This window comes from Parus major, chromosome 5 (assembly GCF_001522545.3).
Source record: "Parus major isolate Abel chromosome 5, Parus_major1.1, whole genome shotgun sequence".
Lineage (NCBI taxonomy): Eukaryota > Metazoa > Chordata > Aves > Passeriformes > Paridae > Parus > Parus major.
Genome location: NC_031774.1, coordinates 1,277,894 through 1,292,349, shown reverse-complemented (window position 1 = coordinate 1,292,349; position 14,456 = coordinate 1,277,894). Strand labels below are relative to the sequence as shown.

Sequence of the window (14,456 nt, the reverse complement as noted above, 5' to 3'; positions counted from 1 at the left end):
CTGGTTTTGCAAAGGAGCAGCCAACAGTTCATGGCTTTGGTTTTTTTTCTCTCCTGCCTTTTCTTCCTGCTCCACAGCAATAAGCCTCGCGGAGGGAGATGCTGTACCGGGTGTTGGACCTGCTGCCGGAGGGCTTTGCTGCTGCAGCCTCTGGGACACCTGCCCACACCATATCAGTGCTAATCGAGTTTAAACCATTCCTTCTACGTTTACAGGTCCACTTCAAGCATCCTCCCACAGCTTTCCCACTTGTAACTTCTTTGCTTACAGTGTTTGAGTTGCTGCTATTCCCATGCTGCTCTTTATGCAAAGACCAGGGATCCTGCCTTTTCCCTGCTTTACACGTACAGGAAGCCAGATCACTAAGCAGAACCAAATTTTATAGGAGTTAAAGAAAGATCCTTTAATGTAGTAGTTACTGCAAAGAAGATTGTTTAAAATGCCTGTTTTCACTAAGATTCCCCCTGCCTTCGCTTCCCCAGGGAGTGGCACTTGATAATTTTCTGTCTGGTCCTACCATAAGCAGTAGCACTGTAATCTCACTGAGTAACCTCTCGATCCTACTGAAAGCTGTCACTACTATTTACGTGTTTTAGTGAGTAAACAGATAAAATAATCACCAGAAATGATCGACTTCATCCTCATTGTTTCAAGAAGGAGCAAGGAAACCATGTTCTCATCATGTGTGATCTATGACCTAGATTCTCATGAGCTTTATCACCAAAATGGACATGCCCTCCTAATATTGGTTTGCACTTACTACTACAGATAATTCAGTCAGGGATATGATTTAACAATAAAGCTGTTTTTAAATAATTTTTACAAATGTTAACTTGGCAAGGGAAGAAGTTTTAACTTCCAGTGATCTCACTGATTACTCTTTGGAGGGGTACATTAAACAGGCACATTAAAGTACAGCCACAGTCAATAACCTTTTAAATGGAGGTGGCTGAAGTGGCCCTCTGTTGTGGGATGAGCACAGTGCATCACATAATAGGGATGTGGTTCCTGGGAGGCTTTGGGAAAGTTTCATGACTTTAAGCATTTCCCAGCCTTGTAATTTTGGATAGCAGCCCACTGGGAGGTAAAGAGAGCATTTAAAAAAACATCTTGTGGCTTAATAGTCAGATATACTGATATATCCTTCCCCCCATTTTTGTTGTGGGCAACTTCTGTAGTGGGTTACAGAGTCACTTCTCAGCAAGTGATTGGCATTTAGGAAGAAGGCAGATTTAATTAAAAGCTATTTTAAAATGATTTCTGGGAGAAAACAAACTCACAGTCTGCTGCTCTAACCAGAGTGCATACTGCTGTATTTATAAGCATATTATATATTTTACCTTGCCTAGGAAATGTGGCAGCACATTGATCATCCCAATAATAACAGTAAAATTGAGGTCCACAGTCCATACAACAGCTTTTTATCTGTGCCTTTGGGAGCCTGTAGGCAAGACTGTTTCACTGTCCCCATCTTCAGCTGAGAAGTGGGGTGGAATAGTTCACATGGATGCCATGCTCCTATAAAAACAGGTGAAAAGGAGGAGGCATGAAACATTTTCTGGTACACAGTCCCAACTTCTTTCATGTTCTACATTGCCAAGAGCTACTATCATAATGATTTAATACCTTAACAGTAGAAAGAAATACCAGTTAAGTAAATGAAATGAAATTAATTGTGGGGAAAATCTGGTGACAAGTAGAGTCCATCATGCAGGGAAGGAGACCACTGGCAACAGATTGATACAAAAGAGAAAAGGTTTTCTAGTCAGTTAATTCATGCTTTACTAATTCAGAAAGGAAATTCAGCAGCACCTTTTTTGCGTCACAACTCAGAAACAGCGTGTTTATAAATTCAATCTGATACTATCAGACTCACACAAGATTGCTGAAAGTTCTGCAGAAGCTACTGCTGTTACTTCAGCAACCACTTTTGTAACAAAAGCTTGGGAAGAGACATTGCTTCCCTACTTGAGCAGTTCCAGTTGGCCAAGTGTGGTTTCTTTGTGGAGAACCAAGATGTGGAATTGAAAAGAATGTTTAAAAGTGCAGATCTTTTTCCCCTGTGTCCTGTGGCTGTCTGCCTGGAGGTTTAGGGAGCTCACCTGTTGAAAGTCAAGTGAGGATTTAGACAAGCCAGCTCCTGCTCTTACCCCTGCATTCCGAGTCTGTTCCATAGGCAGGAGCTGGCCACTGCAGGAGGTGCAGAGCACCTGCAGACAGTGCATCTCTGCGCCTCATGGGCAGGGTGAAGGGTGCTGATGTGCCCAAAGGCAATCTGGATGTGCCAGAGAACCAAGGTGGATGTGCTCAATTCCAAGAGCAGGGACAGAAGCCAATTTTACAAGCTCAGCCCCAAAATGGTGGAGTTTATCAATTGCAGAGAGATTAATTGCAGGGAGATTAGTTGCAGAGAACATAAATGGTATTAGAGAGAATTGTCCTTTTTTTTTTTTTTAACTGCAGCTGTGTGCAGAATGTTTCACTCCTGCTGATCAACAGTGCTTGAGGCTGGCAGCTTTACAGTGGACAGAGGTTTATAACCCAGCTGCCAGCAGTGGCTGCTGCAGACTTGATATTGCTTTAGTGAGAAACAGGCATTCCTGGCAGCACCAACACTGGATTCCCTTGGGAATGAAAGAAAAGAAACAAGTGGAGGGACGAGCTTAGAAGGGGAGACTACCTGGTGTACATCCCCAGTGTTACACAGTCATATAACTCTCTTCACCCTGGTGTCAATCTGCTGGAAACCCAAAGGAGAAACTGCAGGTGTCCACCAAGTCCTGGATTTTTGCCCTGGTTGCCTCCAGCAAGTTTGAGTACAGGCTTTGTCCTGAAGTGAGATTGGTGTTTCCTGCTCTGAGCCAGCACTGTAGGCAGTGAAGAGCAGGTCCCCCTAAGATAGGAGGCACAGCCTAAGAAAGCCAGGTGTTCTCTGCTCACTAATTGTGGTTGTGCAAGTTCCCTTTGAATTATTCATAGCAATTCTGAATAATGAACAGAGACATATTCCTTAAGATGATGTGTGAAATACAGGAAAGCCTTTACCAGTAGGACAGCTTTAGGAGTTTGGGGCACTCTGTTTTTGTGGAAAATCAGGGCCAGATAAAGATTACTAAAATTGGCCTGACATGCAGTTTGGTTTTCTGCCAGCTTAAAGATGCTGATCTCTTTTCACAGGAAGATTGTGGATAGAATAGATGACAACAAAGATGGCTACATCACAACAGAGGAATTGAAAAACTGGATTAAACGAGTACAGAAACGCTACATCTATGAGAATGTGGCTAAAGTCTGGAAAGACTATGATCTAAACAAGGATGATAAAATTGCCTGGGAAGAATACAAACAAGCCACATATGGTTATTATCTAGGTAAGAGAAATCTTCCAATTGTATGATCAAGGATTTTTGAGACTATAAAATATGATTTCTTGCCTTGCAGTCAACAGGAGTTTGATGTCACATTTAGGACTCTTGAAGCTCACATTAAATTTTATAGATGCTCAGAGGTCAAAAGCACTTTTTAGTTATTTATTGCAGCCCTTTGCACATGGGTCACCAGCACACAGAAGGTTTTGTAGAGGTATCATTAAATATACTGACACAGCTGAATTATTAAAGTCTCCTCCAGTTAGAAATATATTATTTTTTAACATTAAAAAGGGTACTTTAATTAAAAATAATATATTGTCTAATTAACTCTATTTGTGAATTTAGTCTCTAAAATCTTAAGTCTAGATGTTAAAAATTTAGTCTGTCTAAGCTATAGTAAAGTTATTGATTAAAATCATTCTTGCAGAATAACATGCTTCAGACTGTGATCAACTGCAAATGAAAATCCTTAACAAATCAGGCAAAAGAAACATTTATTAAAAAATATACCTGAATTCCCTGCCCCCCTCCACATTCCCTTTGCTTTTATAAGTTAATGAAGGAAGAGGAAGAGATCACTTAAGCTAAAGGGCAATACTGACAGAGCAACAAATCAGTATTAATTGACCATTTATACTTACTGGAAATGAGAAGACAATATTTACCTACCACAGAGGCAGTTTCTAGAGCAAGCTTCCTGTAGCAGTAATAATTCTAAAGTCTACCTTAGATTAAAATGGAGTTTGTTGCATTTGTGAAAGGCAGTATTTGGCACACAGTCCCTACAGAATTATCCCTGGAACCCTTCTCAGCCCTTTGTCTTTGCTCCTTCTTAACCCCAAGATTTGGGGAGCAGCATCATGGGCTTGCATTAACGAATACTTAAAATTTTCGTCTGTAATTCCTGGTCTAGTCTTTTTCACCTGTGTTTGTCTCCCAGCATACAAATTGTGAAATTGTTACGAGTATTTTTCATTTTTAAAGTCAGTTTAATGATCCTATTAAAAAAATTATATCAAATACCATTCCTTTTATGCCACTGAATACCCTGAAAAAATGTCATTGTTTTAAACTGAAAATAATTGTTCGGTTTCCTGTAGCAGAGGCGTAGCACTGAGATAATTTCAGTCAGTCTGCCCCCTTCTGAAACCACGTTTCCTTGATTTGCTCTTCTTGAAACTTAAAAGTTGTGTGGTTCATATTGATTCCTAAAGAAGAAGGAAACTTCTGTGAATGAAGTCTACCCCAAATACTGCCTAAGTGGTGCTTGTAAAGGCAGATAAAAAAATCTGTGAGGGATAATATACAATTCTGCAAAATCCATTATTCTGGATTGCAACAGAAGGCTTGCTCAGAAATCTATCTCTATTGCTGTCACCTTTAAAAATCAAACCAGGTGCTTGAGCCCTGAATTTAAAACTTCCTGGGGAAGAGAATTTCCATTTGGAACAACAGGTATTCTGGCAATAAACATTTTTAGCTTTGTTTTGCTAGTATGTTTTAAAGGAAAGCACTTCTGAAATCATCTTGATTCATTTGCAGAAAATCCAGAAGAATTCCAAGATGCAACTGATCAGCACAGCTTTAAGAAAATGCTGCCCAGAGATGAAAGACGATTCAAAACTGCAGATCTGGATGGAGACTTGGCTGCCACTCGTGAAGAATTCACTGCTTTCCTTCACCCAGAGGAGTTTGAGCACATGAAAAACATTGTTGTCTTAGTAAGCAAAGCAAAATCAATGCCATTGTTCCTACTTTTATGGATGAACTTTGAAGGCTTCTCTAACCTTTCCAGGCAGGGTTTAGAAAGAGACACACATAATAGCTAAATGGGGAACAGAAAAGGGTGCCTTTTGTGATATCCACTTGATTTAGAAGTATCAATATAAGAAAGACTTTTTAAGTGCACTTAGCTCCTAAATGGAATCAAGAAACAATCTTGGGGCACAGACTTAAACTAAAATGAAAAGAGAGTGTGCTGACATGCACACATAACATGCAGCTGAGTGTTTCATGCAAGCTGGTATCTGCCCCTAACATTAAGCAGTTCATTCATACAGGGAATTTTTCCAACATGAAAGGATATTTGTATATTCATTGTGTAAACACCAGTCACACTGGGTTTAGTGAGACTACATTCACTTGTGTATAGGGGCAGGTCAAGGCCTCAGAACATCAAATGATCAAATGCAGGTAGTCAGAGCTCTCAGTTTTTTCTAGATTACTTTCATGCAAAATTGTTTTCCAGGAAACCTTAGAAGACATAGACAAAAACGAGGATGGTTTTGTGGATCAAGATGAGTACATTGGTAAGTGTTGTTACTTGTTTCTGATATAATCTCCAGTCCATTTTCCCATCTTCTCTCAAATTTGCAGCAGCATTAACAACCCAGAGTGAACAGTTCTGTGTTCCAGTTCAGCTATTTCACACCAACCATCCCACCCAGAAAGTTTAATTTCATTTTAGGTAGACAGCAACATGACCAGGAAACGTTCCTCATGCTTCACAGCACAAAATTCTCCTTTTGTTGTCATTTAACTCAGCAAAGAGTTACATCAGAACAAAAGAAGAGAATCTGGATTAATATTTTTCATATCAGGAATAGTCTTTGTATATTACACCATGTTAACTGCTGCTTGAAGGCATTGTTTAGGAATGGAGGAGGATCAGAAAATGAATTAGTCTTTTCTCAAGTTTGGATGGTTCTCAGATATCCAGAACACCTGGGAAGCAACCACTGCAAAAAGAGAAAATTCACCTTGTTCCTACTAGTTTTTTCCCTAGTTTAATTAATAAGTAAAGCCCATTCTTCTGTAGTGATGATACTGTTGTATTTTAATGAGTTTTAAATCCAGAAAGTAGGACTAAGAAGGCATTAGTGCAAAGTTGGATGAACCTTTCTGTTTCTAGTGGTGCTATAAAGATCACTTCCCATAGAATCAGGAACAATATACACACACTAATTAATGGCAGGGGGTTCTGTTCCTTGTAAATTATATTTAGCCCAGAAAGTGAATGCTATTCATCTATGACTGAAATAACAGAGCAGCATAATTTCCACAGTAATTTCAGTTCATTCAGTGACATTACCTACATATAATTATAAGGTAATTGTCAACATTTGTTACCATGTGAATGCTGGTTTTTCTTGTCTTCTATAGATAGGAACATAGAATGTTCTAGTCACGATCACCCCACATTGGCAAGGATGATAAAAATCAAATTGACAGAACATGTCAGTTGCTTCAAATAAACAATATAATTTGCTCTTTAAAAAATGAAAAAAGAAAGTGAATGTGTTGTCTGAAGTTTTCTTCATGAGTTGAGAAAACTATGCTTAAAATACTCCTACTTTCCTTCTTCAGATTTTTTTTTTTTAAATTTTGATGAAGTTGGGATTAAGAAACCAACAGAAAACAAAATCTCTTCTTTGCTACTTTATAAGGAACAACAAAAAGATGTCCAAAAATTTCAGTCTCTAGATATGGAGTTCTGGGGAGATTTGCTGAAGCTTAGAGAATGATCCCACCCTTCTTTTCATTCTTTCTTCCCATTTTGTCAACCAATTCAAAAAATTTGGTTTAGATTTACACAAGCAACAGAGCAAAATACCTATAAAATTTAGAGGGAACTAAATTCTCACTGTGCATGGGCAGGTAACAGAGTATTTCAGGGACACTGGGGACAGTGACAATGGAGAACCTCAGCCTAGTGTGTACACTCACACTGCAGGGTCAGGAGGGTTATTCCTGCCTTTGATTCAGCATTTCTGTTTCCCACAGATACCAGCCAGCCCCTGACCCTCACACCATCCATGTGGGTACACTTTTCTTTAGCACATCCTTGAAAACCAAATCCAAAAGACACTGGAGAGGAGAGAAATAGTATCACAAAGCAGGCTTTAATTCTAAATAGAATAGTGGAAGGCTTGAGGAATAAGCAGTCCTGAAGAGCAGGAAAGGATTTGCCACAGTGACCAGAAGAATGTTATGGACACACCACTCCTGATTTGGAAAGCCCTGTGATGTAAAGAACATTTAGAAGTCAGTTGGTTTTAATAATCACTGCTACTCTCCCGTGTTTATGCAGAAAGCAGCTGCCACTGTGGCGTGGTCCTACCAAAGCCTCCAAAATGTAGCACAGGAGTGATGTGCAGAGCAGCTCATGTGTGATCTCTGCATCCTGTGTCACAAACAGTGCTCCCTGCCCAGGTACCAATCTGTGACAAGTGCACTGTGCCTGTGGTTCCTCACAGAATGCACCATGACACTTCTCCAGCATTCTGGAAGAATGTCTTCTCCTGGAATGTGCTGTAGCACTGCATGGTTAAAAGAGAACTGATCTAATAAGCTGAATGTCTCTTACACAGACTTCTCTAAAAACACTACAAATGCATGCAAGTTCCATTTAGCAATTTTTGTTTGCCTAAATTCCCCCTGTGCCTTTTTTCCTGTAATCACTCTGCTGGCTGGAGTCTGATCTTATCCACAAAGACATTTGCTGGCAGGGACAAGATAAAATGGCTGAGTTCTTTTCTCCCCATGTGACCGAGCCTAGCACTAAAGCTTGTGCCTGCTATTCAACCAGAGATCCTTAGAGGATTTTGTTCATTCTGAAATTCAGATGATGCTATTTGAGCACGTTCACCTCCCCTGTTAGCCTCACCAGCAGTGCACAGATATGATACAGGGTAGTGTGAGAATGGGCAGAATCACCAGCAGTGAAGAAATAAGGCCTGAGAGAAGATACAGCTACTCTACTTACATCCCACATTCTTTTTCTGTACAGAGACACTGTGCAAAGAGTGAAAAGTTCAGTCTTTGTGAAACACTGTGAAAGTATCTTTAGTTTTAAAATATCTTTTCATTTGCAAAGTAAGCAGGGCTCAAGTAAGACTTTTATTTCCTCTCCAGCTGATATGTTTGCAAATGAAGAGGGTGGACCAGAGCCTGACTGGGTGATTACAGAGCGTGAGCAGTTTTCAGATTTTCGTGATCTCAACAAGGATGGAAAGATGGACAAAGATGAAATCCAGCACTGGATCCTCCCCCAAGACTATGATCATGCACTAGCTGAAGCCAGGCACTTAGTCTACGAATCTGATGTAGACAAGGTATGTAGTGTTCCAGTATTGTTTTTAAGGAAGTTATATAAGGTGGTGTGGGTTTTTTAAAATACCAGCTTGCAAGAATTTATTCCTAATAACTTCAGAGGCTAAAATTGGTAGTGGATTAATGTTTCCATGCCAATTTCAGTTGGTAGTGTTAGAATTACAAAGTAGTTAAATAAGTTTATCAGCTCTTGAAGCTCCCCTGGCTTTCATTAGGTGAGAAACTATCATCTTAAGCCTGAACATTTTAACACAGCAAAAATACTATTTTTCCTTTAACAGTGGTCATGATTTTTGTATGTTAATATAGACTAAAAGTGGAAAATAAAGGTACATTTAGATACCCCTTGTACTCAAGTGCAGAGGTAGCAAAACCACTCTCAGTGGTTTCAAGCTGAAACTTTTTACTTAAACACTGGCTCTGATGAGGGACAGTATATTCCTGATGATGGTTTTCAGAAGTGTAATGCAAGCAAAGTGGGAACCTGAAAGCCAAAATACTCTGAACATAGAAAGTGTAAATTGCTAACATAAGCAACCATCTTCCACAAAGTACACCAGAGGATTTTTGTTTTTACTGTCAGGGAGGTGAACCAAACCAAAGGGCAAAACTGTGTACCAGGTCATCCACTGTTACCCTGCTGTTCCTACTGCTTGGCAGTGAGTTCATTACAAAGAACTTTCAATTAGCAGTCTGACCCAGCTGAAGGCTGTGGGACTTCTGTCTTCCACTGAGGTCCAAATTTCACTCACTGTGACAGCTACAAACGATTGCTGAACCTGCAGTCTGCTGCTGTGAAGAATTGTCTGTTTCCCAGGGCTCTTGCAAGTCTGTGCTGGTGTGTTTGGACTTAGTTTTGAAAATATTCTTATAGAGTTTCTGTTTTCTTTCTACCAGGATCAAAAACTAACAAAAGAGGAAATTCTGGACAACTGGAATATGTTTGTTGGAAGTCAAGCTACTAATTATGGGGAAGACCTCACGAGAAACCATGATGAACTATGATACAATGCACCAGCCAGTGTGCCACACATCTTCTGTCCACTTTACTGAAATCACTGTGTCCATCTCCTCTTAGAGGGAAGGTGGGCAAGGGACACTCACATCTGAATGACTTGCATTGATACTATTTTTAACATGCCAGCTTATTACCTCAGAAACCACATAGAAATAGCTTTCTTACTCCTTTCACATGGTTAAATACAGTATATAATTACTACAGGGTTTTTTTGAAAAAATAAGAAGGTAACTTTTCTGAGTAAGTTAGAGCCTGACATGGAAAAGGCACTTCTAAAAATACTGCAAAGAGCTTTAATAGTCAAGTATTTTCTTCAAATACCCACTTTTACCATAGTGGAATGCACATAGGATTAGACCCCTAATGTTTAAACAGACTTAAGTTATTTAGTTGTCTTTTCTAATAGCATTGTAACAGTTCAGAGATAACCCTTTGAGCCTCCTACCCAGAGAAGAGTTTGATACCAGCTTTGTCTCCACACAGTTTGTGTGTCCCAGTTGGGTCAGTGGTGCTGCAGGAGTGTCCAGCAGCCCCCTGGCTCCTGCTTTAATGTGCAAGATGCAGGTGGCCTTTGTCCCTGACCCTGGCATTCCCAGCCAGGGATGCAGAGTCCAGTGTGGCAGCTGCTCCTTCTGACAACAGGGAAACGTGCAACTGTTTGTGGGCCCTTGGCTTTGCTGCTTCCTGGGAGGAATTGTGCCACATGGAGCATAATTTATCTCCTGCTTTTCACACTTTACCCAAGCCCTACTCTTGTTCACACAGTGTGAATGGCAGCAGTTCTGTGATGGAGAAAGAATGAGACATATCACCCCTCTGGGCCTTCTGTCTCCTCTGCCACATAAGAGGACAGATTTTTGTGGCTGAAGTTCTGGGTTTGTGTGTATATACATATAAGTACATGTTACTGAAGCAACTCTAAAGACAGCTCTCCTTCCAAAAAAGTTGGGAAGCTTTCCACACAGGTGCTTTCTTTTTTACTGTATAATGTGAGTTGTTACATGTATATTTTTATATACACAACTTAGATCTAAGTTTGGTTATTTTTAAATGTACTGGTTTTGAAATAAGCACAATAAAACCAATACTTCTTTTTGATACTGTGAAGGTGCAATAACACTAACACAGAATAGCAGAGAGATGATGTGAAAACACAAATCATGCCAGTAGTTCCCAAAGCACTGGGGTGGTCATTTCCAAGAGCATCTGGGCATACAGCACCAACTGTTCTTTGTTGCCTCATTAAATAAAATAAAAACCAAAAAGAAGTGCAGTATACATAGCTGCTGTAACTAGAATTTGTTCTGGATGTTAAAACTGGGAGATGAGGACTCCACAGCAGCGTTCTCAGGGAGGTTCCTGGAAGGTCTGGTGTAAACATCACACCCTGGTCCCATAACCATCCAGAGGGGAGCTTCGAGACTCCCAGGATGTGAGACACTTCAGGAGTTCAACACATTTGTGAAAATCATCAGGAGACAGTGCAGAACTGTAACCTCTGTAAACAGTGTCATTTTTATAAGGTCATGGAACTCTGGTGGAATATTTTACATCTTAGAGTTGAAGATAATTAAATCTAGATTGCTGAGTCTGACAGAGATTAAGTGTGCTTGCTGGCACCACTATTAAGCTTTTGGGGTGCACTTCTTATGACATTGCCAGCAATGTCTGAAACATCCCTACTTCTCCCACTAACATACAGTAGGGCAAATGTCATAAAAGTGAACTGGTTTTGCTTTTACAGTACCCTCAAGTTAAATAAAAGCCTAAATGCAGTGTTATCTGGGATGCAATAAAATTGTATCTTGGCACGTGTAAATGATGATATATTTTGTTTCTGGCTTGGATTTGGAAAGGTTTATTGTACTCAATAATCATGGCAATCTATATCAAACTAACATATTTTACTAGCACATTTTCAGTACTGTCTATGTACTCAGATTATCTTTGGCTGTTTCAGGAAACAATACCTTAAAAGACCTCGAAAAAAACCCGCTTGTTTCCTGCAAGTGAAACTGCAGCTCAGACTGGATCCTAAGCCAAGGATTTTTACTGGAGCCCAGGGGAAGGTTGTTTGCTCACTCTTGTTGAAATTCAGTGGGAGTTGGGTGCTGAGACACTAAGCATTGTTGCCCTCAGCTAAACATGACACTTCCGAATGCACTGTGCACCGTCCCAACAAAAAAACACATCTGTGCTTTGACAAGCAATCACATTTTCTTCCTCATTACTAAATGAATTTGGAACAGAATTAGCAGCACGCAGGAGAAAAATTGTGTTCTCGTATTTGTTCTTGATTTCTGTTACTGCTTGGAACACATTGGTGTTTTCCAGGATAAAACTATACTTTCATGAGTAAGAATGCTGAAATAAGAGGAGCTTTTCATGCAAACAGTAGCTGAAAATTTAGATCCAGTAGAAGGTTTTCTTATTTTTCCCAAAAGAATGGTACTCAGCATATACCCAGCAAGGAAAAAGGCAAACATGCCAATTAGAATGAGGTTTAAAATAATCAAATTATTTATCAATAGTGGGTAATGGGGTCATATTAAGATCAGGAGCTTTTTTAATAAAGCAGAATGTTGAAATAATTATAGAAGACATAAGCTTCCCTGATGTGATTTCATATTAAAGGCTCCCCTGTTTCTGCAGTTCTTCATGGTGTTTATCTTACCAACATTCAGTAATGGCACAGTACATTCCATGCACTAAAATTCCCTTTCAAGCTCAATGCACTATGGAAGAGTAACTCCAAAAGAGACTAGAGCTTCTGGGTTTAAATTTAACACTATTTAAGGAAAGCAAACCTTTGCTAGGGGATATAACTGTTAACATTGTGATTTTTCATGCCTAAGGTTTCTAATGGGGTTTGACTGTTCCAGAGATAACATTTTTTTTCCTAGGTAACATATTTCAACTCATATTATGAGCAAATGCTACAAAATTTTAGTGTAATGTGAAATACTGTAATGTCAGATAGCATTATTTATCTGCTTAATATGACTAAACCCATTAATTGCTGGGAGCCATACTTCATCCCAGCAACATGAAAATCCATTTTGTGCCTATCTTGTCAGTTATTGCCGATTTTCTTAATCAATTGTGACACAGGGAAATTCTGTTGGGAAGTGTGTTTATACATTTCCAGCTGCAGGTTCTGTGTGGTAACTTATTACATAGATCCTCCATTAACTCAGTGTTTTCACTATGCCCCTGCTACAATACATCAAAGGTGCATTTTTCTTACTTAGATATCTGAAATAGCCATTATTATTGCCCATGCAGTTTTAATTATTGGAATTTATGAAATGAGCTAAGTGGCTAATGTTCATTGTCTTATAATTCCATTTAATGGTTCAATCAGGTTGAATCTGTCTCCTATTCCAATAAAAGGTACTGTACATAAGTCCCTGAAGAAAGGAGATCACAGCCCATCCTGCTCTCGTTACACAGGTACCTTACAAAAGTTGAATAATGTTTTGGTATTTGCTGTGCAGGAGCTGATCTTGATCCCAGTGAAGTTACCATGAACTCCTAGTTCTAAGGAGTGTAAGAACTACTCTAACGCCCAGTCTAAGGTCTTGGCCACCCAAAGGCAAGCAGAAAAAGAGGGTGGTGGAAGTGGAGGTCAGAAATAACCTTACAAGCATCATATCCTGATTTTACTACCACTGAACATTAACATTTGGGAATTAGACTGATTCATGCTCCCATGAGATAGTTAGGTTGTAAGTCTAGTTCATGGAAGGCAGTGTGTAAAGCCTTTGTGGTCTGTCCAGGGAGCCTGAGGCATTTTATTGAGTCATGGTGGCATCACTCTTAGCAAATGCAGTGAGTTTTACAGAGTGACAGAAGGATCTACAAAAAAAAAACCCAACATTTCATAGCTAAAAATTTTGTAAAACCTGACTTGGTCTATAGTCAAGCATCCACCACTTCTCTTTCCATCACTCCAATCCAGTGAGTGTTCCATCCACTATGTCCAGCAAGCAGCATATAAACCATATTCACTGATTTCAAAGGGAGACTTGAGGATTATTTCCCACTGAAGGCACCAGGCTGATGTCCCTGAGACTCAAGTGCTGTATAAATTATCCCAGTCATGATGAATTTCAAAGCAACCTCAGAAGAACAAGTTAGCAGCTTTCCCCTAGTGTGAAACAGTGAACAAGGGGCACACGTGTGCACGTGACACAACAGGAGATTTCACACCTGCATTCTGCCTCTCCACAGGAAAAAGGAAAACAGCTCCAACAGATGGGAGCATTTCCACACTATGGCAGTGATAAGAATACAATTATCCTGGGTATGAATTACTATTCCTATTTATAAGTAAGGGATAGCCATTCTCAGCACAAGTGTTGGCTCTGAGGACAGCAGAGGCAACAGAGCTCAGTGTCATATACTGCCTTTCCCTGTGGAAGAATTTATTTCATAATCATAAAGGGTCCAAATATGGTCTGGTTGGCTAACTTTTGAAGTTTTGATCCTTTTAAGTGTCTCTTAGTTGGCCTCATTTGTAAAGTTGGCCACATTTGTGGTCTGAAACTACCACATACCTGAAATTCCAGGACAGCTGTATAGAACAAGTCATGGCATGGTCCCAAATCTGAGTACTAATTAAGGGTGACACATACATTAGAAATGACAATGTTCCATCAAATCAACAAGAATTTGCATCGAGAGGCGTAGGAAATATTTGCTTCATATGGGAATAGCCTGACAGCCTTTAAAAAAGGACCAATGGGGGCACTAAAGATGAAAAATTAGTATAACTTTTGAAAATTTACCTTGAAATAATTATTGTACTTACTGAACTCTCAAGAGCCTCCTGTTCTCAGGGCTTCTCAGGACATACCTTCTGTTTGGATAAAAGTCAGTGAATTCAATGTTTCAGGAAGAAATAAAAGTGGGGATGAGTTTTTATCATTAGATCAACTGTAGGATAACACAGA

The 14,456-nt window shown here is 39.6% G+C and overlaps 1 protein-coding gene across 1 annotated transcript in view; it reads left to right on the top strand.

Moving 5' to 3' along the window:
- Positions 1-11,320, top strand: part of RCN1 (reticulocalbin 1) — an 11,947-nt gene extending 627 nt beyond the window's left edge. Inside the window, exons 2-6 of the mRNA XM_015632314.1 lie at positions 3,178-3,371; positions 4,914-5,092; positions 5,620-5,680; positions 8,286-8,485; positions 9,381-11,320. Coding sequence (XP_015487800.1) covers positions 3,178-3,371; positions 4,914-5,092; positions 5,620-5,680; positions 8,286-8,485; positions 9,381-9,488 — 742 coding nt within the window. The 3' untranslated portion in view covers positions 9,489-11,320. The remainder of the gene's footprint in view (positions 1-3,177; positions 3,372-4,913; positions 5,093-5,619; positions 5,681-8,285; positions 8,486-9,380) is intronic.
- The last annotated feature ends 3,136 nt before the right edge of the window (positions 11,321-14,456 follow it).